At 39.3% G+C, this 27,106-nt stretch overlaps 1 protein-coding gene across 2 annotated transcripts in view; it reads left to right on the forward strand.

The window, feature by feature from the left end:
* SDHA (succinate dehydrogenase complex flavoprotein subunit A) overlaps positions 1–27,106 on the forward strand; it is a 29,140-nt gene that overhangs the window by 207 nt on the left and 1,827 nt on the right. The window contains exons 2-14 of one of the 2 annotated variants that reach the window (XM_073332602.1): positions 6,777–6,863; positions 7,272–7,433; positions 8,053–8,196; positions 10,039–10,203; positions 11,624–11,772; positions 13,547–13,671; positions 17,972–18,140; positions 19,081–19,276; positions 20,235–20,406; positions 22,868–22,986; positions 24,431–24,542; positions 25,944–26,074; positions 26,762–26,875. In XM_073332602.1, the coding sequence (XP_073188703.1) occupies positions 6,777–6,863; positions 7,272–7,433; positions 8,053–8,196; positions 10,039–10,203; positions 11,624–11,772; positions 13,547–13,671; positions 17,972–18,140; positions 19,081–19,276; positions 20,235–20,406; positions 22,868–22,986; positions 24,431–24,542; positions 25,944–26,074; positions 26,762–26,875 (1,845 nt within the window). The other variant, XM_073332604.1, reaches the window with a different exon arrangement.

Here is a 27,106-nt window from a genome sequence, read left to right on the forward strand (position 1 = left end):
CTGGTCAGCCCGAGGGGGCCTCTCAGACGGGTCTAACCCGCTCGCCTAGCGCGCGCGCGCGCACGTGGCGGCGGGGGGAGCCGCGCGCTGCCCCGGCCCCCCCCTGCAGCTCCCCCGGCCCCCCCCCTGCAGCTCCCCCCTCCCCTCCGGGCAACAGACGCCGGCTCGGCTCCTCCTCCGCCGTGGCTGTGCTGCTGGGGCGGGGGCTGCCGTACGAGCCTCGTGCCTGAGCTCGCCTAGCCTGAAGATCAGACCTGATGTTAAAGCTCCCTCCTCCCCAGCCCCGTTCCCCCTCCGGGTGCCCTTGCAGCGAGAGGGGCCGGCCCAGCAGTCTCTGGCATTGGCTGCCCCCCCACCCCTCTGTTCGCCGCCAGTCTCAGTAGACGCGAACGAGATGGAGAAAGGGGTGGGGGAGAAAAGCGAGGCTCTGAGGGGTGAAGTGACTTGCCCAAGGTCACCCAGCTGGTGGGAGGCAGAGCCTGGTAGGGAACCCAGCCCTGGCAGCCCGCAGTGTGGTGTCCTGTCCACTGGTCCCTGCTGCCTCCCCTCTACCTCCTTTGCCTCTGTTTTAGCAGGTAGACAAGTGACACCTCTAAGGGTCTTAATTTCAAAGGCCTGTACAATCTGCTTCTGTAGTATCTTTTTGGGATTTGACCTCAGGTACCAGGGATTCAGTGGCAGGAATTTAGTTCTTGAGAAGCAGTGTCTTTTTTTAGCAGCCTTATTAAAAAAGTGGGTAGAGGAATACAGTAGTCATGATAGCATGTTAGTAGAAAGGCTTTCAAAGAAACTCCAGTATTCTCAAGGAGGCCAACGTGGCCTGGCTCTTTTAAATAGCCTGGTGTTTTATTAAACAACAAGGCAACGTGTCTGAGGTTTTATTGGAGTACGGAGTATCTCATCCGTTGCTTTAAATGAATTAATAGTATTTTGCTATAAACAAATATTTGAAAGTTACATACATTTAAAGTGTTTGGAGTGGGGTTGTTAATAAATGGACTATGAGCCGATAAAGCAAGGAATTATATATGAAAACAGATAGTTTCAGGGGATCTGGGATGCACAGTACATTTTATGCTTTTCATTCCCCCCTCACTTTCTTTCCTCCACCTGCAGTGAGCTAGTCCTTGTCTTATTTTACTCCATTGTCACACTGAAATTAACAAAGGCAGGGTAATTAGCCTTTTTATTAGTAGAAACTTCTGTAGTGAATGACCACACTATTACTATTTATTACAGTAGTACCTAGAGGCTCTAAGTAGGATTGGGATCCCTTTATGTGCTAGGAACAGTAAGTAACAAGATCAGAAACAGTCCCTGCCAAGACCTATTAACAACCTAAATAAACAGGGTGGTGGGGATATTGAGGCACAGAGAAAAGTGACTTGTGTAAGGTCTCCTAGCTCTCAGGCCTGTGCCCTGACTACAGGATTCTACTGTGTCTCCACTAGCCAGATTAGGAGATGGGTTTGGTAGGAAAGGCTGTTGAGTGTCAGATAGCTTCATCTAACTTTTCTTAAATTGTTTTCTACTCCAAAAGTTTCTAGATACTCTGGTTAACTGAAGATGTTTCAAAACATGTCATTCTGTTGTACCATAAATATTTATTTCAGTGACAGTTGTGGTTCTTGGAATTTCGCATTCTGAACAAGAAGTACAAAGAAGTACAGAGATGATTTCCAAGGGGGAAAAACTGATTTTAAAAAGGCTAAAACGTATTTCCTGACTTAGGTTCTGCCACTGCCTAAATAGTGGGGGCATTTTGCATAGGGATATGTGCTTAATTACAGTTTCAGTTTTGCTTTGCAGTTTTCCTATTGCAGTCAAAACTTCTATACTCACTCAAAACTAATATTGAAAAGAACTGATGGACCTCAGTGAGAAATATTGAAAGTGAGCCAGTGACTTGAATGCATTGATTTTTAAAGGTTTTATATAAAATAAATAGGAAGGAAATATGTGTCTTAATGTAGTGGTCCATAAATTTTTCCACTGAATTTTATGGAATTCCAAAATTTTGACTTAAGAGATATAATAAAGAGAAGCAGGCTGGCCTACAAGTCACTGCCTGTGCCATTCTGCCAGGCTGCAGAGGAGCGCCAAAAAAAGGCAAGGGCATGTGTTAGAACAGGATGTATGTTTCCTGCCTGTTGTTGGAGGATGCTTTCCTAGTTATTGCTGAGGAGTTAGGCTGGTTAAGCAGAGTCCTTTCTCTCAGCTATATGGGGGCAATCTGCCTTTCAGCTTGTCCCCTTCCTCTTCTTGACAGCGTCTCAGTACCGAGCTCAGAGTGCAAAGGACAAGCTGGGAGGAAAAAGTCTCCTGTGTAGTAGCAGGGGCAGCAACTTCCACCACTGGGTGGAACAGGCTGTGAGGAAGACTGTCCTCAGACCTGTTGGGAGAAGGAGGGAAAAAGTAGGCCGTCACATGTGGCAGTGAAAGGAGCTTGCTAGAAGAGGGGGAAAGATTGAATTGTAGTGTTTAGGCAAACAGGAATAATAAAACATTTTCAAGCCTTGCCTACCTTTCTCTAGTTGTTGCAGCTCTGCTGTTTTGAATTTACGTAATATCAAGGGAGCCAAAAATAATAAAAACCACAAGGAGTCCAGTGGCACCTTAAAGACTAGTGGTTTATTTGAGCATAAGCTTTCGTGGGTAAAAACCTCACTTCTTCAGACGCACGAAAGCTTATGCTCAAATAAATCTGTTAATCTTTAAGGTGCCTCCGGACTTGTTGTTGTTTTTGTGGATACAGACTAACATGGCTAATAAAGAATGTTAGTACAGTAAATTGGATACCTAGGGTGTATTGTATAATCTGTTATACAAAAGGTTACTGTATGTCTTAAAATCACAATTGAGTAACTAAATGCTCTTATTTGTACATATAATCTTTTAATTTGTTAAATTTACTTTGTTATAAATGAAACTTTACATAGTTTAATTTTTAAAATGGCCAAAACAAAAAATTCATGGGACATTAAAGTATTCGGTGTAGTGAAAAATGCATATTGATAATACTTACCTACTTCAGAACTAGTATGCAAATGTAACTCATGAAACTGATTATCACTTTTCCTGAGTATTCCCCAGGTATGTCTACACAGCAACTAGATATTTTTCTTTGATGTATAGACATACCCCCACACCCATTTCTACTTGTATGTATGACACACAAAGGCTTCATTATTTGGATTGTCCACTAACTCAGGATTTGTGCAGCCAGTGAATATGAAGTGAGATATTCTGATGAGATCTTCATCCTTGTTCTATAGGCTTCTGTGCAGCATGTTTCTGAACAAAGCCCCCAGTGAATATACTGCAGAAATGTTCATGCATACATTTTGCATCTTAAATAGGAGGAACGCTACCACAGCTATAATTTGTATTCAGAAATCTGAGCTTTAGCAGTTCTGATGAACAGGAAAATGTTGAAAATGAACCTGCTAAACGGTTCATTTTGTTATCCCATTTCTAGAGCCTTCTAAATCAGGGGAAAATATTATGAATGTTTGCAAACCATACAGATGGAAGGTCCCCACAGTGGTTAGGATTGTATTGACTGGCAAATAGTTTGAAAATCTACCTACTTCTGGAAATGCAAACTAAATGTTCCAAATACTACAGTGTGAGCTAATTGGCACATAATTGACTAAAAACTTAGGCCTGGTCTGCACTACAGACTTAGGTAGATGTCAAGGCAGCTTACGTCAACCTAACTATGTAAGCATCTACTACACTACGCAGCTTTTAATGACACGGCTGTGCCGCTACAGCCAAGCTGCGCCACTTAAAGGCGTGCAGCGTAGCTGCTGTTTGTTGGCAGGAGAGCGCTCCTGCCGACAAAGCGCTGTTCACACCAGCACTTTTCGTCGGTAAAACTTCGTCTGTGTGTGTGTTTTAACACCCCTCAATGACGAAAGATTTGTCGACAAAGTTCCAGCATAGACAAAGCCTAAAATTTTGCTCCCACTGACATAACTTACCCACTACTCTGCCTTAACTCCACCTCCACGAGAGCCAGAGTGTCAGTATCAATGTAGTTAGGTCGACACAGTGTCAGTGTAGACACTGTGTTACTTGCATCGACTGTTGCTGGCTTTCAGAAGCCATTTCTCAATGACAAAAACAAGGAGTCCGGTGGCACCTAAAAGACTAACCAATTTATTTGGGCATAAGCTTTCGTGGGTAAAAAAACCCACTTCTTCAGATGCATGGAGTGAAAATTACAGATGCGGGCATTATATACTGACATATGAAGAGAAGGAAGTGGAGATAACTCCTTTCCCTTCTCTTCTTATGTCAGTATATAATGCCCGCATCTGTAATTTTCACTCCATACATCTGAAGAAGTGGCTTTTTACCCACGAAAGCTTATGCCCAAATAAATCGGTTAGTCTTTAAGGTGCCACCTGACTCCTTATTGTTTGTGTGGATACAGACTAACACAGGTAAGTACACGGATACCTAACAATGACAGTTAATTGGTGCAAGCGCTCTTGGTGAGCATGTGCACCACTGGTATGAGCAAAGCGTAGATAAGCACAGGCAATGTAATTAGCGCGATGTCTGTACGCTGATGTAAATTATGTTGGCTTAATTTTGTACTGTAGAATGTGCTTAGTTATTGTGTCATGTAGCAAAGTGTTTCTGTAAAATAAGGATCTTAAACGTTTCAAAACTGCACGTATTGTGGGTTTTTCTTGAACATCAGGATTCCGACTGTTTCCAGCCTGCCCTAGACTTCAATGTTGGATGTGATGTTGTCAGCTAAGCCCCTGATTCTGAGGCAGAAGCTTGTGTTGGGATGTCATGTAGTTACAGTTCATTTGGATGTTAAAACCTCTAAAAGAAAGAAAATAGGTCAGTTAACTTCCTCCTGTGTTTTAGGGTATTAATACATTTTATAGTCTGGAGTCTTGAAAAATATTTGCATGTCACCTTTAGTAAAACAAAGCAAGAAATAAACTGGAATTGCTTGATTGCCAGTTATGAGTTTTCTTTCTATGCAGTAAAGCTGTGCTATCAATCATTCTGAGCAATAAACAAGGTAAAGTTATGTTATCTTTTATCTAAGCAAATAAAAGTACACAATAAAATATAGTGGAATACTACAATATAACTATATATCTGAAGCTAGCTTTTGGAGCAAAGAAAACGGCTGCCCTATGCATTTTACACTGAGAGAGACGGGGTGAGGTAATACCTTTTATTGGACCAGCTTTGTTCTATGAATGCAGAGGTGTTAACTGCCCACTTCATTTTGAATGGTTTCATACAACATGTGTTAACTCTTTATACTTAACAATCCCTGCCACTTTGTATTCAGCTATTCTTTTTCTTTGGTTTGGTAAATCTCAGTTCAGTTGCTTCACTCTTCCAAACCTAAATGACTACGTCTTATAGCCAAGGAACTAGAAACCTTTCATCTAGTTCATTAACATATAGCTAGTTAATGATACAAAAAAAGTGCAGTGACTAATGGGAGTTCCAAAGTTCATCCCCATAAAAATGTTTTTCTGAATGTCTTCTGATGACCTTGAATTTTTTTTTAAATATTTCTTTTACAATTCTTGCCTCTGGTATCAGTACCTCTTACCTTTCTTGTATAGGATGCATGTTATAGTGGCACTGAAGCACTCCTATCATTAAGCTTATGTCATGACATCTGTTTAAAGGTCACCCTTTAAGTCATTTAAATGATTTCACAATATCAGTCCATATTTTGGTTGCATTGTAGTTCCTGCTACTCAACCTCTCCTGTTCACATTGTGGATTGGTTCTGTCTTCCTTTGTGTGTGTGTGTCTTCTCAAGTTTGTATCTTTTGCAAATTTGGGAAGTGTAGAATTTCCACCAAGGAAAAACCTGACATATGTGGTGACTGTATAGGATGTAGAGGTGCTTTGGTTAATCAAAAATACTACTTCTAGAAGGTGGAAAACATAGGAATCTGAGCAGAGCTATAGAGAGCATTACTGTTTGAAATCTGAAATGCTTTGCCTTTGTAACAAAAGGAGATTTGTGGTTACTGATATTGGCATGTCCTACACTTGCCGCTCTCTGCTCCTCAGGTCTCTCTTCAGTAGTTAGACCTCCACTTAACCTGAGCTTGGGCACCCTTTCTTTGGCCAGACCTCATGTATATTACAATATATGCATAATACCTCCTAGTTCAGGTTCCTCCTGGCAAAAAAAACACCCCAAAACCCATTACTGAATAATTTAAAAAATAACCATCCACCCTCCCAAAGGTCTCATGCCTTGCTGTGGCCAACAAAATAAACTGAATTTTTGTTATTCTAGACAAAACAGTTTGAGATGACATTACAAAATAGTTCAAACTAATTTACAAAAGTGAAATAACTGATTTTTTTTTCATACTGTTCAGTCTCAAAAACCTTCTCTCGTTACCCCAGACTTAAAAACAATTGTCTGTCAGAGTATATGCAGATTGGTCTTGTTTTAGCTGGTTAGCATGAGTTGTGGAGAAGTAGGGGTCAACACAGGAATTACAGATATTGCTCTGTTTTTTAAATCTTGGGTAGATTTTGTCTCTGTCACAGCCTGTATTTAGGAACAAGCAGGACTTTCCCCCCTACAAATTATCCTAAAACTATATGAATTCAATATTCTTTAGAGATATGTACTAACAAATTACAGTCAGAAGTAAAGCATATTTGTTTTAGACATTGTGTAACTGGAAATTATGGGAATCTGGCTCATAAAACATCTGTAAAGTAAAACATTTTACATAATTTTGAACATGTTTCAACAGTGGCCAGCAGCTTGCCAGGCTCTTGCACGTAACTTTCACTTTACTGTCTATGGAAAGAAGAATGCATCTGCTAAAGTTTCTGATTCGGTAAGTTCATATTTATCTATGGGACAGTCTTCTTTCCTGGTGGTTCAGTGTATATTCTTAATGTTTCTGGAATTTGGAAGGAGAGACTAGAACGGGATTATCAGAGTTCTGGTTTCATGTATACTTTTTTGTTGAAGAAAATTTCAGTAGGGGCAGTGAATTGTTAAAATGGATCATGCGTTGACTTTAGTAATACGTACTGCATTGATTAGAACCTACTTAAATGATTCATTCACACTATGCTAAGCTTGTGATACGGGTAAAATCAGTGATATGCACAGTTTGAGAAACTTGCTATATATCCTCCAGTATACATTAAAAGAAAATGCATAAAGTAGTTAAACTGACACCCTGCTTGAGCTATAATCATTTGACTTATGATCTTAATGCAGTAATCTTTCTCCTCAGATTTCTACACAATATCCAGTAGTTGACCATGAATTTGATGCTGTCGTTGTGGGTGCTGGTGGGGCAGGTTTGCGGGCTGCATTTGGTTTGTCGGAGGCTGGATTTAATACAGCATGTGTTACAAAGCTGTTCCCTACCAGATCCCATACTGTTGCTGCACAGGTAAGAATTTAAATACAATTATGTTGACATTTAAAATACATAAAATCTGTGTTATGAAAATATTAGTATGGAATATTATGATTCATAAATTGACTAAATTTCAGTCCCCACATTATGATTAGTAAAAATGGAGATGAGGATCTAAGTAAAACAGTTTAGGAAAATTGTATATGTTTGACTTTTATTCTATGGCTTCCTTATTTTTTGTTGTATTAACATGCCACTCCATTTTATGATTTCAGTTGTTAAGTGTGTACAGTGTTGTAATATATTCTGCTGTTCAAAATGTTTTACCCTAAAAAGAATGAGATGTTAACCATTGGGAAGTTGATAAAGATTTATAATTTCTACTTTATAAATGAGAGACAAGGTGGGTTAAGTAATCTCTCTTATTAAACTAACTTCTTTTGGTGAAAGAGATGTGTTTGAGTTTACACAGTTTCTTCAGGTTTGTACGATGTATAAATAGCACAGCACATAAATTTGATTTTCAAGTAATTTGTCCGTTGTCTTAAATATTATTTAATATTGTGTGTTTTAATGGCATTGAGAAATGAACTGGCTTTTGAAATTGTGCATTTCAAATGTCACTTTGGGGAAATATATTTTTCATTTTCAGGGAGGGATCAATGCTGCTTTGGGAAACATGGAGGAAGATAACTGGAGATGGCACTTCTATGACACTGTGAAAGGATCTGACTGGCTGGGAGACCAGGATGCCATTCATTACATGACTGAGGAGGCACCTGCTGCAGTTGTAGAGGTGAAATTATTCATATTGAAGTTTATTTGAATTATAATTATCTGCAACCCAAATCAGTATCCATAGTGACATTTTAATGATACAAAAAGAAAAGGAGGACTTGTGGCACCTTAGGGACTAACCAATTTATTTGAGCATAAGCTTTTGTGAGCTACAGCTCACTTCATCGGATGCATGCAGTGGAAGATACAGTGGGGAGATCTATATACACAGAGAACATGAAACAGTGGGTGTTACCATACACATTGTAACGAGAGTGATCAGGTAAGGTGAGCTAGTACCAGCAGGAAAGCGGGGGGGTTGGGGGGAACCTTTTGTAGTGATGATCAAGGTGGGCCATTTCCAGCAGTTGACAAGAATGTCTGAGGAACAGCCCGGGGGGGGGCCCACGGGGCACGGAGAATAAACATGGGGAAATAGTTGTAAGAACGCTTGATAGAGATCTTGAAGGTGTTTCTCTGTCTGAGGGGTTGGAGCAAATGTGGTTGTATCGTAGAACTTGGCTGTAGACAATGGATCGTGTGGTGTGGTCTGGATGAAAGCTGGAGGCATGTAGGTAGGCACAGCGCTCAGTAGGTTTCTGGTATAGGGTGGTGTTTATGACAGGTTTCAGAGTGGTGTTTATGTGACCATCACTTATTAGCACCGTAGTGTCCAGGAAGTGGATCTCTTGTGTGGACTGGTCCAGGCTGAGGTTAATGGTGGGATGGAAATTGTTGAAATCATGGTGGAGTTCCTCAAGGGCTTCTTTTCCAGGGGTCCAGATGATGAAGATGTCATCAGTGTAGCACAAGAAGAGTAGGGGCATTAGGGGTCGAGAGCTGAGGAAGCGTTGTTCTAAGTCAGCCATAAAAATGTTGGCATACTGTGGGGCCATGCGGGTACCCATGGCAGTGCCGCTGATTTGAAGGTATACATTGTCCCCAAATGTAAAATAGTTATAGGTGAGGACAAAGTCACAAAGTTCAGCCACCAGGTTTGCCGTGACATTATCGGGGATAGTGTTCTTGACGGCTTGTAGTCCATCTTTGTGTGGAATGTTGGTGTAGAGAGCTTCTACATCCATAGGGGCTAGGATGGTGTTTTCAGGAAGATCACCGATGGATTGTAGTTTCCTCAGGAAGTCAGTGGTGTCTCAAATATAGCTGGGAGTGCTGGTAGCGTAGGGCCTGAGGAGGGAATCTACATAGCCAGACAATCCTGCTGTCAGGGTGCCAATGCCTGAGATGATGGGGTGTCGAGGATTTCCAGGTTTATGGATCTTGGGTAGCAGATAGAATACCCCTGGTCGGGGTTCCAGGGGTGTGTCTGTGCAGATTTGTTCTTGTGCTTTTTCAGGGAGTTTCTTGAGCAAATGCTGTAGTTTCTTTTGGTAACCCTCAGTGGGATCAGAGGGTAATGGCTTGTAGAAAGTGGTGCTGGAGAGCTGCCTAGCAGCCTCTTGTTCATATTCCGACCTATTCATGATGAAAATAGATACAGATATTAGACTGGAATGGTAAACTTTGTATAAAGAGAAACTCTTTTCTTTGTTGCCTTCTTGAGCGTGAGTGATAGGTTTATTAGTGTTACAAAGCAGCCATAACAGTAACTAGGGATGTAAATATTGTTTAAAAAGTTAACCGTTTAAATGATTAAAAATATTTCGTTACAACGGTTAACTGATTAAAGGGGCTGCTCTGGCTGGCCAGTTGGCTGGCCCGCAGGTTAACAGTTAAGGCAGATTACTTGGTAAGACTAATGCTTATTGGTTAACAAGTTAACATTTTACATCCCTAACAGTAACTTGCCTGTTGCTGAAGTCCACAGTTATATCTCTAATACTTTGTTTGGGCTCAATAGCTGGAAAATTATGGAATGCCGTTTAGCAGAACAGAAGAAGGAAAGATCTATCAGCGTGCCTTTGGTGGACAGAGCCTTCAGTTTGGAAAAGGGGGACAGGCTCATCGATGCTGTTGTGTCGCGGACAGGACAGGACACTCACTGTTGCATACACTGTATGGCAGGGTAAGAGACTGTGAAATGGGAAACAGAACTTGACTTTCATTTTTAACTAATGGCTACTATAGGGATTTAAAAATCTTGTTAGAAGTAATAGTGCTGTTACTTGTGGGCTCTGCTATATATGAGTTTAGAGTCAGCAAGGAATCCAGGAAAATTCCTAATCTTGATCCCAGGCCTCCTTTTTTCCCCTGGCATGCCTCTGCTTGATATCAGCGTGACAGAAACAGAAGAAGGCTGAAAAAAGAATCTGCTTTTCCTGCACTTCTTCCTGGAGAGAATGCATAGATAGTAAGCTCTGCTAATTTTGTGGCCAGAGGAAGCTCTCTCTTCCTTTTGCTGCTATGCCATGACACACTCACCTACTGCCCCTCCCCCCACAACCACTCATCCGGCCCTTGGCCAGTACCAGGAAGAGTTCATCTAAACCTTCTCATGGGCCAAGAAAAAACTGTGACAGAGCACCCCAACAGGGAAGTAGCAAGTAAGATCAGCCTCCATCTACCCTCACAGCAAGTATGGGAAACTAGGAGGGTAAGCGTGGTTCTGGAAATGCAAAAGTGCTACCATGAAGCTGCCTGAGCTTGTCTCATCAGCCTCTACTGGTGACCACAGCTCTACTTAATAGGTCCTGTCTATCTCCTAGTGCAAGGCCATAAAAGATGGAAATATCCAGAGTATCATTAAGAACTAGTAAGTGGCCCTTAGACCTAATTTCAGTAAGGACTTAACAGCCCATGTACTTTATGCGCTCTTTACAGAGGCTTAGCTAATTGTTCATCTCTATCCTGAGTGAGGCCTGTATGTGGAACCATAATATAGATAAATAGTATAGGGGCTGAAGAGAGATGGGGCACCTGCTTCTAGGTGCTGTCTGGTTCTTCCAGAGATGAAGAAAGCTCCCATAGTCCACTTGCCCAGCTGCTGGTATCTTTGGCCCTGTTAACACCTTAATATAGTGCTTGTAGTGTGACGTGAGCTTTCTCCAGGGTATTTGTGGGGTAATATGCTAGTGCATGGGACAGGAACTGAAAGAGATCAGCAAGTGAGACTCACCATATACCAGGTATTGTCAACTACACAAAGTAAACTGAAACATGGACTTTTTCTCATCTACCTTCGTTGTTACTTATACCAATGATAAGTACAACATTTTCAGATAAATTTGATGAGAGACTGTTCCTTTAAATGGTTTGGTAATTAAGAATGGCCTGTCCAATCTAAATGTTCTGTATTTTCTAGAATACCATTATCCTAAAAGAGCCGCAGACTTTCTGCATACAGGCTTATCTGGATAATAGTTTCCATGAGAACTGGGTCTGATTTTATTCCTATGTAACTAGGCACTTTTTAACAAGGCTGTGGAAAAAAAATTTGTTTAGCTTTTGCATGTTCCTTAACTATTGGAAAAATTTTTCTTTTCTAGTCCCTACGATATGATACCAGCTATTTTGTTGAGTATTTTGCCTTGGACCTCCTGATGGAAAATGGAGAATGTCGTGGAGTTATTGCACTTTGCATAGAAGATGGCTCAATACATCGTTTAAGAGCAAAGAACACTGTTGTTGCCACTGGGTAATGTGATATAAAATTATGCTGAAGTAAAAAAAACTAGAACCTAGAGGAGAGGATATGGGTGTCTGGAGACAAGGGTTTGAGTCCAAATTATGGTGTTGGCACACTGACCTTGCACAAGACATTTCATATGTCTCCATTTCCCCATCTGTAAAAGGGGAATAATAATCCTTCTACTTAAATCACATTTTACCTTTTGGGTGCAAACAGTATAAATGCAATTTAATTACTCCATTTAGGTTTAGTTCCATGCTTTAATATACTGTATTTATTTACTCAACCTTAACATTAATACTTTCATAATGTAAATTCACTACCCTGAGTTTAGCTTTACGTTCCAAAGCAATACTATAAAGCTAAATCTAGGGGCAGTTAGTGTGGGCTGGGAAGTAAGGGATAATCTTTAAAATATTTTAAAGTTGCATTATACTTTCGCTTTTACTTAATACTAGATGTAAACTGGCAGTGGCAAGACAATGTATCTATAGGGCCTACTGAGTAGTCCTCCTCCAGGAGATTTTTGTGCGAGGTAAAGTGTAGCCGCTCCCAGTGTGTCAAAATATATTCAGAAAATACAAACAGAAATGGATTTACTGCAGGGTAACCCAGTGGATAACTAAAAGACTAATTGTGGTAACCCATGTAATTTTGGTGCAACAATTACATGTGATCCTAATTTTGGGTAACTGATCTTCTCTGCCCTGTCCTCTTTTGTCGGTCCTGCCCTCTTCTGCATTAGTCTTTTATCTCCTTGTTAGATTTAGATCAGCAACTCTAGCATAAATGGAATAATACTGAGTTTGTGCAGAGAAGCACAGTTTGTGTTTGGTGGCTGCATAATGTGGGTGCCTTATATTAGGCCCCTAAATAAGTGAATTGATTTTTTTCAGAGATACTGAGCAATCACAATCCTGTTAAAGTCAATAGGAGCGCTGTATGCTCGAATCTCTGGAAAATCAAGACTTTTTTTTAATGTAAAAATGAATTTAGGTGCCAGAATTTATGCAATTGAGTTTAGACAAAACTTCCAAACTTTATTTCAAGCTGTGAAAATTGCACCTTAGATGTACAATCCTGGTTTTACATTATTTTTATCTCCCTTCGGCATTGTAGTATGCTGTTCCTGCCAGAAGTTGCTAACAGCACTGGTCTCATTAAACTTGTGCACTTGAGGTAGTGTCATGAGAATAAGAAACAGAGGAGAAATAACTTATCTTCCTGAAAGAATTCTGCATGAAGAAAGGCACCGTTTTCAGAAAAAAACACAGTTCTGGTATTTAATTGAGCAGAGCCAAATCACCTGACCCAAAGTAAAACAATGGGTGTATGAGGGGAAAATGGCATGTGACTCCTCTCTCAAAAAATTGACCCCATTAGTGGGACATAATTCCACTGACAACTTTTGAAAAGACCCCTAGTTAGCAATTCTAGAGGAAGTGTGGTGCTATTCCTCTTTCACCTACTAGCCTCAAGTTATTTTTCAGATATTAGTTGAGCTAGGTGATCCTCCACTTGATCAAGTTGCACAGCACACAACCTATCCATTTTGTTCACATTAAGCTTCTCACAAATTTAATTTAACCTAATGTGTGTGATAAATGAGTACAGTGGCTGACTGAATGCTATGCATAAAGTCCTCTGCTTTAGTTGAATTGTAAATCTGCCATTGTGCAAAGAATAAGCTAAACATCTTAATGAAATCTTACTGCTTCTCTACTGATTTCTTAAGGAAAATATTGCAGACAAATTTTAATTTTTGAAATGTTTTCTCTAGTGGGTATGGCCGCACCTTCTTCAGTTGCACATCTGCTCATACCAGCACAGGTGATGGTACAGCTATGGTCACACGAGCTGGCCTTCCTTGCCAGGACTTAGAGTTTGTACAGTTCCACCCTACAGGTACAGTATAAGACTAGAAAGGCACTCTTCGTTTTCTAGGAATTTGAAGTATTCAAAAAATAATATCTCTGAAATATTAAGCCTCACAGTTTTATAGTATTTAAGAGGTGTAGTATCTTAAGCAGGTTCAAAGCTTTTCAGCTCACCCTTAACATCCAGTTTCAAGTTGCAGGTTCCCCTGCAACATTTAGTATTGCAAGCAACTAAAGGGAGCAAGGAATTGACATTCATTAAACTTTTATTTAGATGTTTTTGTTGTCTGCAACTGTTGTAGGGAAAAATACAGAATCCTGAATTCAGGAGTCTTATGAAATAAAGTGGGAGATGCTTCAACTGTTGTATAAAAAGTACTTAAGTTGTACATTTTGGTATAAACTTACATGCAATTAATTTTGGGCTTTAAACACTCTACCAAATATAGTTACTTTATAAAATTTAGGTTCGTGTTTCAAAATTGTAATCTAATGCCTCCACTTGTCTCTAGCTTTAAAATAACAAAAATGAATTATTCCTTTAATTTTTTAAATCTTAGGTTGTACACTGCATTTGTTTCTTAATCCTGGGAAGCATTAGTGTCAAGAAATCAGTTGATAATTCCGAAAGAAATAAGATTAAAGTTCAAAAATACAGTATTGATTAAAGACATTCTAATAATTGAAGTCAAGATCTTCATAGTTAAGGATCTGCACACAAGTTTGCCTTTGATGTAGTGTCCATGCTCCTCATGATACTTGACCAGTGAACTGAATGTATATAAGCATACTTGACAGAATTTGATTTTTATTGTTTAAGTTTTGACTATTAATATCAATTTTTATTTTTAAGCACTTTTTTGATATTTTTTTAACAATTTTCCCAGTTGTGGGAAATTAAGGAGAGCCTTAGGTTTTGGGGTTAGGCCAGGGCTGCAGGTGGCTCTCTATGTGGCTGAGGGTTCAGAGAGACCCAGGTAGAAGGTGTAGGGGAGTCTGCGGTCTTGGTCCGGGGAGCAGAGATCTCTGTCCAGGGATGTAAGGAGGAGGTTGAGCCCCCTGCTGTAGGGAAGGCCTCACCGTTGCTGAATGGCTCTTGCTGGGGAGAGCCCTGCTGCCTGCCAGTGAGTGAGCAGGGCAATGACAACAGAGCTGCAGAGGGCTCCCCACAGGGCCAGTGACACTGGATCCCTGCCGGTGCAAGGTGCAGAGAAAGCTGTGATCCTGGCAGGGAGAGCAGAGGTTGCTGGCTAGGGCCATGACGACCAGCCCCCAGCTGCAGGAGAGGCCAACCCAGCTGCTGAGCGGTTCCTGCCTGGGAACAGCTTCTATACTCCTAGGTGAGAGGGTGCGGAGCCATAATAGCAGGACTGTAGAAAGCTGCCTGCATGATTGCGGGCTCACGACCTGAATCCTTGTAGGTCAGGGGTGAGAAAACTGCGGCCCATGGGCCGGATGCGGCCAGCCAGCCGTTTTAAGCTGGTCCTCAAGCTCCCACTGGGCAGTGGAGTCTGGTGAAATAAACGTTTACTGTGTGTCAGGTGAAATAAACGTTTACTGACAACTAACAATTTAAACTGAATCCTGCCAAGCCTGTTACAAGTATATTATAGTGCAGTCTTTGTGATTTCAGAAGGTGCAGGGACATAACTACTGTGTTAATTGGTTTGATATGTGAATTGCAGTGTGAGTGGGAAGGGGAAGGTATATTGAAATATTGTGGAGTCTTCCAGCAACTGCATTTTTCGGGTAGATGGAAATCTATTGGGCTGCCTCTTATACTGGAATTGTAGAAAATGTTTATGGAAGGTAAGAAACTAGCTGTTGGTGTTGAAGTGAGGGACAGTGTGTCTTTGGGACTATTGGTTATATGTAGTCATGGACCTGTACTTAATGTATGGGTAATGAAGGCTTATGGAAAGGTGGATGAGGTATGGTTACTTGGTCATAGCTTAGTAAAATGGTCATTCTTGGATATCTGGAGTGTGGGTGTTAAGTTTTTCTGGATCTTTGAATTTCCTAACTTTAAAAGGTGTGTTAACTATAATGTTATAATGAGATTTCATTGTGTATACATATGTTATATTTACCATCATTTATCACTTTAAGGCTTTTTTAGTCAAAGAATCTTCATAGTTTATTTAAGTTATTGAATTATCAATGTCAGTATTCCTTAAATTTGTTAATCAGCCAACACTTTCACTTCCCAGGATCACCCAGAGGAGTGAGATGATCAAGTGGGTCTTGCTAAGTTTGGGGAAAGAAAAGACAAGACTCACTAAGCTAATCTTTACTTCCTGGGTGACCCAGGGAGCCACAGAAGCATACCTGACAGGTTTCAGAGTAGCAGCCATGTTTTTCTGTATTCGCAAAAAGAAAAGGAGTACTTGTGGCACCTTAGAGACTAACAAATTTATTTGAGCATAAGCTTTCGTAAGCTACAGCTCACTTCATCGGATGCACTGATGACTGAATGCATCCGATGAAGTGAGCTGTAGCTTACGAAAGCTTATGCTCAAATAAATTTGTTAGTCTCTAAGGTGCCACAAGTACTCCTTTTCTAGAAGCATACCTGTTGCACTCCTCCTCCTTCCTTACAGTCGTAGTAGTGGAGGAGCAAAGATGTGGAACTGCAGACAGTCATAAAATCGTTGATCGTATGCAGCATGGTTTCTGAGTTAAGTCCTCAGACAACAAAGTGTTCAGAAACATTGAGACCTTGCAGAGTTTACAGGCTCCACTGAGACGCTGCAGATTTCTGTGTTTCACACGATCATAGTGAGCAAGTCCCAAAGTAACCACCCTTCCAGGAAAAGTGTTCAAAGGTACTAATTGCCTTTTGGGACAGATAAATAAAACAATTTGATTTTAGACGGTTTGAGGGATGATGTTCACAAAGGTCAAATTTAACAATTGAAAAGTCTCTGTTGTAACTCTTGTATGTCCAAATCCTGGCTTTTTTTAACTTTGCATTTGGTACAAAAATCCTTCTTTGGCAGGAGATCACAAATGTAAATTTTAGACCGTCTTTTTGAGGAGGAGGATTGAGGCCCAAGTGTGGAATATAATAGAAAACAATTTAAAACATTAACTTTGGAGTATTCAGTGGTGTGACTGTTCTCATGATAACAAGGACTGTGGGTCACCTTCTTACTCCCTGCCTCCAGGGAGAGGGAATCTTTCTTGTTTTGCTGGGTGTTCGCTCCCTGACACCTCCAGACTTTCAACAACTCAAGCACTCTTCTCTGTGCTGTGTCAGCCCTGTCTTCGCCTTGCAGGTTAATAATAGTTGCACTCAAATCCCAAGGCCCTTTGAATTTTTCTCCTGTGATATCCAGCTCCTGACACTGGTTACTCTCAGAAATTCTAGATTGTCTGTGCCCAAAGGTGCAATATATCCCAATTTACCAGTTTTACATTAAACCACTGCTTCCTGTAAACCACACAGCACTTGTGAGCACTTTCAATACAATGAGATGGTAGGTTTAAGAAAATAAGAATTTAACTAGAAATGAGAGAGTGGTGAAAACAAGTAGTTACAGTACAAAACAAAATAATAAAATGCTAACCTGGATCACTAGTGTATTTTCCCCCAAAAGTTCAGTCTATTATACAGCTGGGAGCTGGCTGGGTTCCCAAGAACCCATATCCAAACCTTCATGAAAGCAATCCAATTCAGAGGTTTTCCATAGTGGATTGGTCCGTAGCGACTTTCCCCACACACCGGTATACTGAAAGTCTTTTATCTTTATTCATAGCCAGGGTGATCCCAAGGCGGCTATAATGTTCCTTCTTACCTTCAAGTGGTTTCAGTCATTTGCAGTAGTCTTTGATAGTGGTTTTTTTTTTTTTTTTATTGACTGTTCTGGGATGTGGCAAGGGTAGACAATAGAACCTTGTATTACCTCACTGACTGACTTGGTAGGATGACAACTTCCTCTTGCTGGAACGGGTCATCAAGGAGACACATTACCCCTGTGACTAATTTTTACTCCAAGTCCATGAAGCATACTTTCAGTATAAATACGTTATTCTGTAAATATTATCTTTGTATACGTCTCAGAGTGATTGAGTCTTGACAAGTTACAAGCTTTTTATAGCCTTTTTTATGGATAAACATCCTGTAAGACATGTTTGATGTAGTGAGTTTGTCAGGTCTGAGGTGAGAGCTGTTTGCAAAGAACAGGGGACCTTATGCCAAGAAGTCTGTGTGTCATGGATGGGTCCATAATTAAAAAATACTTGTGTTATACTTCCATTCTTACAATAATTTGATTATAAAGTTGTCATGTAAGTATTTTATAACATTGCTACTTCCTGCTTTGCAGGTATCTATGGTGCTGGTTGTCTTATTACAGAAGGTTGTCGTGGTGAAGGAGGTATTCTTATTAACAGTGAAGGTGAAAGATTTATGGAGAGATATGCACCTGTTGCTAAGGATCTGGCTTCCAGAGATGTAGTGTCTCGTTCTATGACCATTGAAATCCGTGAAGGAAGGTTTGTTTAATTTTTCAGTGGCATTGTGATATGAATACATCTTTACATTTGGTTAAAGCAGATAGGGAGTTATATGATAGTTCATGGAAGTCTTTTGATCATTTTGAGCAGCCAGTTTTAATTGGTAGATTGCTGAAGATTTTACATATATTTCAGGCAAAAATCTTGAATTTGAAATCAAGCTCCCTTTTAATATGGTAATCAGAAAAGATCTCCAGAGTCTTTTTTGTTGAAGTCAAATTAAAGCGTTTAGGCCAGATTCTCAAAAACACTCAGGAAGCAGCAGCTCTCATTGAAAACAGTGGGAGGAGCTGTTGTGCTCTTGAAAATCTGACCCATAACTTTTTGGTATTTTGCTGAAGTCATAAGATACCACAGATGTTCTTAATATTCATTAGATAATTCATTAGATAATTTCTAAATGGTATGGTAATTACTTGTAAATTGCTATATCACCAACATCTTCGGAGGACGAGAAGACTTTATATTGAAGTTTTCTGAAAACTTGGTTTAAAATACACGAGTCTCATGATTATGGTAGGAAAGACAGTGGAGTAAGGGGAAAATTTAAAGTGGACACAAGTTGAGGAAGGATGTCAGTTATTTTTTTTCCTCTCTTCTGTGCTTCCAGATGCATCAGTTTTTCTAAACAGGATGCATAAATAGACACACAAATTTGGTCATGAATCAAATCTTAAGTTTTGAACTCCCAAACGATTACTCGAAACAGAATAGAAATAAAGTGACTTAAATTCTGAATTTTTTTTTTCTGGTGTTAGTGCTTCACATCACCATGCAGATGACTCGTTAAGATCAAAGTCTTCCTAGATAGTTTTTAGATAATATGGTCGGGGTGCTTTTGAAATGGGTGCTTTTATATATAGAGAATTCTGCAGAGGCCAGTATTCTAACCTGCAACTCATGTTTCCTTTTACATTAGGGGCTGTGGCCCTGAAAAAGACCACGTATATTTGCAGTTGCACCATTTACCACCACAGCAGCTAGCAATGCGCCTCCCTGGAATTTCAGAAACAGCTATGATATTTGCTGGTGTGGATGTCACAAAAGAGCCTATTCCTGTTCTTCCTACTGTGCATTACAATATGGGAGGTATTCCTACTAACTACAAAGGGCAGGTAACTACCATAGATCAGTATTGTGAAACCATTTTTCTCTAGTAGAAAGGAAATGTTTGGTTCCTTGTAAAATTAGTGTGAACTGAGCATGCTATTAGATTTATATGTACAAGCATGTTAAATTACATAACCTTAAGAGTAAATGTTAAAGGAAAACTTGCAAAATATCATAATTTGGTTTGTCCTGTAAACAAGTTGTCAGAGTTCTCAGGTTGTTTGGGTGGAGCTGGAACCCTGTAGACAGTATGCAAAATATGAAATGTATTCTTTAAATATGCATGAAATCTACAGAATTTCTTTATATTAGCCATGTGAAAGCTTATCCAGATGAGGGTAGTACTGTATAGTTAAAAATGGATTATAGCTGGGCCTGAACTACAAATCATTAAGGGTTTAGGTTATGTGGATTATCTGTGCCACTGCTGCAATTCCTGCACTAAAATTGGTTACTTCAGTTTGCTGCTGTTTAAATGTCAATTTTAATGGCAACCAGTCCCAGCGTCAGCCAGAGTGAATCTGTGAATGGACCAGTCTGATTTATTGGACTAGTTCCTTTCAGTCAGTTTTTAAAATAGCTATAAAATCCTGCCTTGTGAATGTGGCCTGGCATTATAAAAGGTCCAGTGTTCTTCCCACTCTACTCAGAATTTTACTACAGAAATATTTTGGTGAATTGTAGTACTTTGTGTCTCAGAGATGGTGGCAAAACATAAGAATTAAACTGTTAATACTACATTCTTATATAGCACTTTTTTCAATTAATAAATTTTTCTCGTAGAGTCTTCCCCCCTTTTAAAATCTATCACTTACTATTTGGATTTCTTTGACTTCATGCTTTCAGGACAAATAAGTGACATTCAGAAACATTCAAATGAAACTTTGACACTGTACTACAAGTGATCTTTATTTTACAAATGAATTTGCAAACATGTTGAGTGAATTCCTTCTGAAATGACAGGTAATTACACATGTGAATGGCAAAGATCAAGTAGTACCTGGCTTGTATGCTTGTGGTGAAGCAGCCTCTGCATCTGTTCATGGTGCTAATCGACTTGGAGCAAACTCTCTTTTGGACTTGGTGGTCTTTGGTCGTGCTTGTGCTCTTAGTATTGCAGAATCATGCAGGCCTGGTAAGATTCTACAAGTTTAACTTAAATTGTATCAAGATGCATTGTTATAAATTCTCATCCTTAGAACACTCTCATATCTTTAACTCTTAGCAAGTAATTATAGGGCTATTAGCTAGACTATTAGAAAATTGCAGTAGCTTTTTTTATAACTGTTATACATAACATGCAGTGTTACTGACTGTTCAAGAAGTCACCATACTGTATCTAATTGCAGGAAAATATAATTCTGCCAAAGCAGCTGGAAAATACGATCAAGAAGCTTTTATCCCAAACCAGAAAAATTTAACATTACTAACGTTATCACAAGTTTTAAGAAACAAGGCCTTGCAACATACTGCATTTTGAGGTGGATGGTACAGTGCAGACTCATCTTATACTGTTTATTCTTATATTAAACTAGTCTGAGATGATGGCATTTGCTGTAGCCTTGCACATACAACATGTTAAATTTTTAGCGTTTAACATAATATCCGTTCCTTCGGGTGCATCTCAGTTTGCAACATAACTGAGAATTTGGAAGGCAATTTACAGATTGACTTAATACCTAGAACTTTCCACTGTAACTTCTATGATTCTATAGTTTGATCTGAAAGCAAATAATACATTCTAAAACTATTAATGCAGGTTTTGATTTTAATAATTTCTGATTTTGGGGATCAGAAGAACACTTTCATCTAGTTTCTTTAAAAGGATTAGCACAGTGCCCTTTATTTCTGGTTAGTTTACATGTGTAAACATACAAAAACCTGTAACTGAAATCACATCTACTGAAGTAGTGGGCTGGAGCTGAAGAGGGGTACATAGGCCAAGCTACAGAAAGAATGTGCACTCAAACTAGAAATCTGATTTGGATTAGCTCTTATTAAAGAGGCTTAATTAATACTATCCAGGGAGAAGAAATGGGATTTAAACATGGTTGTATGGCAGGCTCACTTCCTATGCTTCCCTGAAGTCTAGGACATTGTATAAATCCCAGCCATAAAACTCTGAGCATTAAGGTTGAGATTAAGTTAAATGCTAATAGAACACTTCACATTTAAAAACCCAGAACGTATCTAATCAAATATATCTAAATTAAGTCAAGAAATTCCTGTTAGTTCACAGGACCAACACTGACCTTAATTGTTGTCACTCACCCTCCCCATTGATAACTCTCCAGTACAAGCTGTAACTATTTAGAACTGTACCTGTTTCTCTGAGAATTCTGAATCCATCTACCATCTATAGGCTGGAGATCTGACTTTTCCCCACATGTTTCTTGTCAGCAATGATAACCATTGCATCTTCTCTGTATGGAGTAGAGATGACACTCTATCCTTATCTACCGCTTCAGTTTGGGCTATACCTCTCTTGCTCCCTCAGTATGAGTTTGAGACTTCACCAATCAGTTATGTGCTAGAGATCAGTTTGTGCCCTTATGTGCCTACATGTGGGTCCTGGAGCCCACAATAACTTATAAACCCTGGGAAAATTTGACCTTAGATTCCCCCTTGGGACCCAATACAGAATGTGAGTGGAGGGATGGCATACTTCTGTAACACTGATAAAACTTGGTTTTTCCTTTGTGACTATTGGTGAGGTGTTCTCTGACAATATGTGAAGTGTTATGAAGGATGATGTGGCCTTAAAGGCTGGAATTTTTACTGTTGTCTTTCTTCTGAGCTTAAGTTATATATTTTTTCAAACTTATCGTAGAATTGGCACTAATATTTAAACCATTTTCAAGCTGTAAAACACTGCATACTGAGTGGTAGTATGGAAAGTCTGTTTTGAAATGTTTTAGTTCATCTACACATCTTGGTTTATCTCCTGCCAAAAGTTAAAAATGCTATGTTTGACATCACAGTTAAGTTTAATACGTTGCAGTCTTAATTATTCCTTTGTATCTCAAAGTGCTCTATAAATGTAAATGAACTGAGCCTCTCCATCTCCATGAGGCAAGTAAGTAGTAGCTGCACTTTACAAATGGGGAAACTGAAGCATCGTACTGACAGGCTGTAACTTGATTGAGGTCACACATTAATTTAGTGGCAGACAGGAATGGAACACAAGTGATCTCACTTCACTGTTTCTAGTCACTAAACATGATTCTAACAAGTTCAAATGGAGAATAAACATAGGTAATTGATGTATCCTGAAGTTGTGTTTTCATATAAACATCCGAAGTAATACAAGGAAAGATATTATATGTGTGTGTGTGCATACCTTCTCTCAGAATAGAAGTGTGGTTTATTATTTTCCAGATACTGTCATCAGCAGCTTTTAAAAAAGACTAAGTTATCCTTGTCTATCAAGAAACAATGACAGGCTCTCTTATTTAGAGATAAATATAAAATAAAATATAAAAGAAGCAACTAAAAATAGTTATTCCTGTGTAAAATTGCCACAGGCTGAGGATCATTAAATCTTGATTTTATTGAAATAATTGCATAAGAAAACTGAAGATGTTTACCCTTAATAGGAGAATCGGTTCCCTCAATTAAACCAAATGCTGGAGAAGAATCTGTTGCAAATCTTGACAAACTACGATTTGCCAATGGAAACATAAGAACATCAGAACTAAGGCTTAATATGCAAAAGGTAAGGATCTCACTACCAATGACTGTAGCACAGTATCTTGAGATGAGGTTGATATTAAAATATACTATAGGTGTTTATGAAAACTGAGTTGCTATTTAGTAGAGCTGATGCTCAAACTTAGGAAAACTTTTTGACTGTATCAAAATCAACCTTTTTTCCATACAAAGATCCTTCTGCTCCAATCAGCTGCCCAAAAGATCATCTTTTTTCTTTAAATTAGGAATAAGAAATGCCACCTCTCTCCATTTGAAACAGTCACTCCTGACCTACTTTTTGTCTGTGACCTGATAAGAGAGAGACCTCTTTCTAAATGAAATACTTTGTTTACCACGGAGAATGCTCTGTTCTCCTCTTTGGCCCATGCTTCAAGCTCAGCACCTGATGGCAAATCCTAGAGCTCAGAAGTTCTGAATTGTTGTGTTATCCATAAGGGGTTTTCTTGTGTGCTCATCACTTAGTTTGGGCACCCAGAACCTAAATTCTTGTATCCAGAAGCCAAATCTATAATCATGTTTTGTAAGTATGTTCAGACAAGACTTAATTTGCAAAGCAGTCATATCATACACAGCTCTGACTGGTAGCCAAGAATGTTACTTCCTGTAGGAAATGCCCAACTAAAAGTTAAATGTAGACAAGGTGGGTGAGGTAATATCTTTTACTGGACCAACAAAGACATTACCTCACCCACTTTGTCTCTCTAGTATCCTGGGACTGACACGGCTACAGCAACACTGCATACATAAAGTGAAATGTAGTAAGACAGCCATTTCAACAGTGTTAGGAACGTAGGAACTGTCATACTGGATGTGACCTGAGGTCCATTTAGTCCCATATTCTGTCTCTGACCATATTATACGATTCAGAGGAAGGTATAAGAACCCTGCAGTAAACACATGTGGTATACTTTCCCTCACCACATTAGGTCTCATCTTGATCTCTACTAGAGATTGGCATAAGACCTAAAACGTGAGATTTAATATCCCTTCCAAACTTTTTTTTCCTATAAGTGGATATTGTTATCCATACATATATCCTATCCCATTTGGAATCTTGCTGGGGACAGGACCGGAGCAGAGCTTGGAGTGGAGCGGGGCTTGGTGGCACTCCCTCCCTTCCCCCTCGGGGGGCTGGGCTCATGCCCTGCCATGCCCCTCTCAAACATTCCTCTGTGCCCCCCTAAGGGGACCTCTGCTTTAGGGCCTGCAGAAGTGTATGAGGAGGGGGGATATTTGGCCCTTAGAACTATTTCAGACTTCCTGTTCAGGATGACAGTATGGCATTACTACACATACAGAATATGTTTGCAACCATAATGACCAGAAATTTTAAAAGAGCTTAAAATTCTGCAGAAATTGGTGAAGTTACAAGAGAAATTCTAATGGCTTTCTTGAAACTTCGTACAGTTTTTGGAAGTATACTATTTCTTAATTTTGATGTGTTTCAGACAATGCAAAGCCATGCTGCAGTGTTCCGAACAGGCTCAGTACTACAGGAAGGCTGTGAGAAACTCAGCCACATTTATCGTGATTTGGATGATCTGAAGACATTTGACAGAGGTAATGAGATATCGTTAGAAAATACTTCTACAGTGGTTTGTGTATTTGAGTATTTTCATTTTGTTACCTGTGGGTGTACTTATTTTCCAAGTGTTGAGACTGTGTGTGTGTGTAGTTCTACGTTGAAAGGTATTTTCAGCTAAAAAGAATTAGGTATAAAAATTAATTAGCTTGAGCCACAGTTTCAAAGCATTATTTGGTTGTCTTGACCATTGTGAATTTGCATGAAACATTTTAAAGAGATTTCGTTTAAATGTTTTAAAGAATGTGTGTGTAGATTAGAAAGTCAGGTGTTCATGAATGTGAGATTTTTGTTTTCTACTTTGTGTAGGCGAGCTAACACTTTTCAAATTTGACTACAGAAAATACCATTACCTCCCAGGGGACTTGTGTACCATTTTTTACCTCAAATACACAGAAAGCTATTGGAGTCTTCTCAATTTATTATAAATAAATCGTGAAAACGGGGTTTTTTCATGCAAGTGTAATATCAACCTGTTCTTATAACAATGTTCAGGTATATATGTATTTTAAAAACAGACATTGCACACACAAATCCAGTTTTGCTGAACTCTCTGAGGATTTAACCTTTTTCTTTTTAAAACAAATAGGATGAGTTTATTAAATAAAATGACAAGACATAATCATCTGTAAATTCTTTTTTTCCCCCTTTTCTGCAATTTGTCTCTTTCTGTAGCTGCTTTTAGAGATGTGCCTTAAACTGAATATTCGGAAGTGGCCCTCTTACAGGCTGTAGTGCTTGCCAAACACCAAGAAGAGGAAAAGCCTGATGTAGAACTTAGAACCTAGGGATGAGTGGCATGATGCCAGTGCATCTGTGATCCCTGCAATTGGATTGTACAGTATCCTAAAGAGAGGATGGATACAGGATGGATAGAGGATACCAGTAAAATTCTGCTGGAAAAGCTCTTTTGCCCAGCTACCCCCAAGGATTTTTTTTAAAAATGACCTTAATTAATTTTGCAGCCAAATCTTGTGATCTGAAACAAACTGCTTGAGTGTGAGGACAGAACTGTGTTTTGACACATAGCGTGCAAGATTCTACCTTGTTTTTGGTACACTCAGTCTTGAATAGTATGTCTTTTTGACTCAGAGGTAATTGAGTTTGGTCTCACAATTGTCTCTAGTAGTCACAGGCACATATCTCAAAGCCCCTATATACTTTTGCACAGTTAAGCAGGATTGTCAGTTTATGAAAGATGCAATACTGGAAGAGAGAGCTTTGCAGGCTGTGACTGAGATGTGCTGATAATTGCATAGTGAAGCTTGCACTGTGACTACAGTGCTCTGTTTCCTAAGTACCAACAAAAAGAAAAATTGAGCTGAAGTTCTTACAATTGTTGCTAGAATATTTTTCAAATTAGTGTAATATCTTGTTAGGTATTGTGTGGAATACTGACTTAGTGGAGACCTTGGAACTGCAAAATTTGATGCTGTGTGCTATGCAAACTATTTATGGTGCTGAGGCTCGGAAAGAATCTCGTGGTGCTCATGCCAGAGAAGACTACAAGGTGCTTATGTACTTTATAACTTCATAAATATGTTTTTCATACATGGGACCAACTTTTCTCAACAAACAAATATCTCTTGGTCTTGATCAATTGTACTTGAGTTTGGGGGAGTGATTTTTTTGTCAGTGTGCATTGTTTATTCCTAAAAGTCACATAAATTAGACTCTTATTTAAGAGAGTGTTTGTTTATTTTTAAGTGTTCCTAATGTTGGCTTAAAGCTTGTGATACTAGTTTGTGGTCTGAATTATGAGTAAATCCAAATGACCCTTTCACACCCCTTGATCCAGTAACCAGAGTCAGCTGGGTATTGATGTGATGAAAGCACAGCTCCTAGTCAGTCCTATTGAATCTTACTGTTGAAGTACTGATAAAGAAGATAAGAACAGTAATGATTTGGTCACTGGATACATAAAAAGGATTGAAAACCATTAAGCATTATATGCAGACATCACTCTCTAGAATTTCCACAAACTTCCACAATCCTACTTAACTTGCTGAAACTCTGGAAATGATTTTAAAATAAAAGCAGGAACTGACATAAAATTTAGTAAAACAGCTTAATATTAGCCTACACTTGGTAAAATGCATTATAATCGGAAGAGACCTAATCTTGAAGGATATTATTAAATGCATTTGCAAACTGCAATTTCTGGTCTACAGCATGATACTTTCTTTTTACTGCTTAGGTAAGAGTAGATGAATATGATTTTTCCAAGCCAATCCAAGGGCAACAGAAAAGACCATTTGAAGAGCATTGGAGAAAACACACCCTTTCTTATGTGGATGTCAAAACTGGGAAGGTATGTTGGCTCTGGGCTTGGAGGGGTTTTTGTCCCATCCTGTTGCTGTCAGTGGGGTGGAAATTGCATGATTGCAGTGGAAATGAGTTGAAGTTTCTCCATAAAGTACCACATTCAGTTTTTCTAAATTACAACACTTCTGCTTTGAGTATATGAAGAACTAAATGTACAAGATGGTACAAGAGCCATTCCTGGTGACCATCACTGAATTGCTTTTTAGCAATTGACTTT

The sequence above is a fragment of the Lepidochelys kempii genome, chromosome 2 (genome assembly GCF_965140265.1).
Source record: "Lepidochelys kempii isolate rLepKem1 chromosome 2, rLepKem1.hap2, whole genome shotgun sequence".
Taxonomy (NCBI): Eukaryota; Metazoa; Chordata; order Testudines; family Cheloniidae; genus Lepidochelys; species Lepidochelys kempii.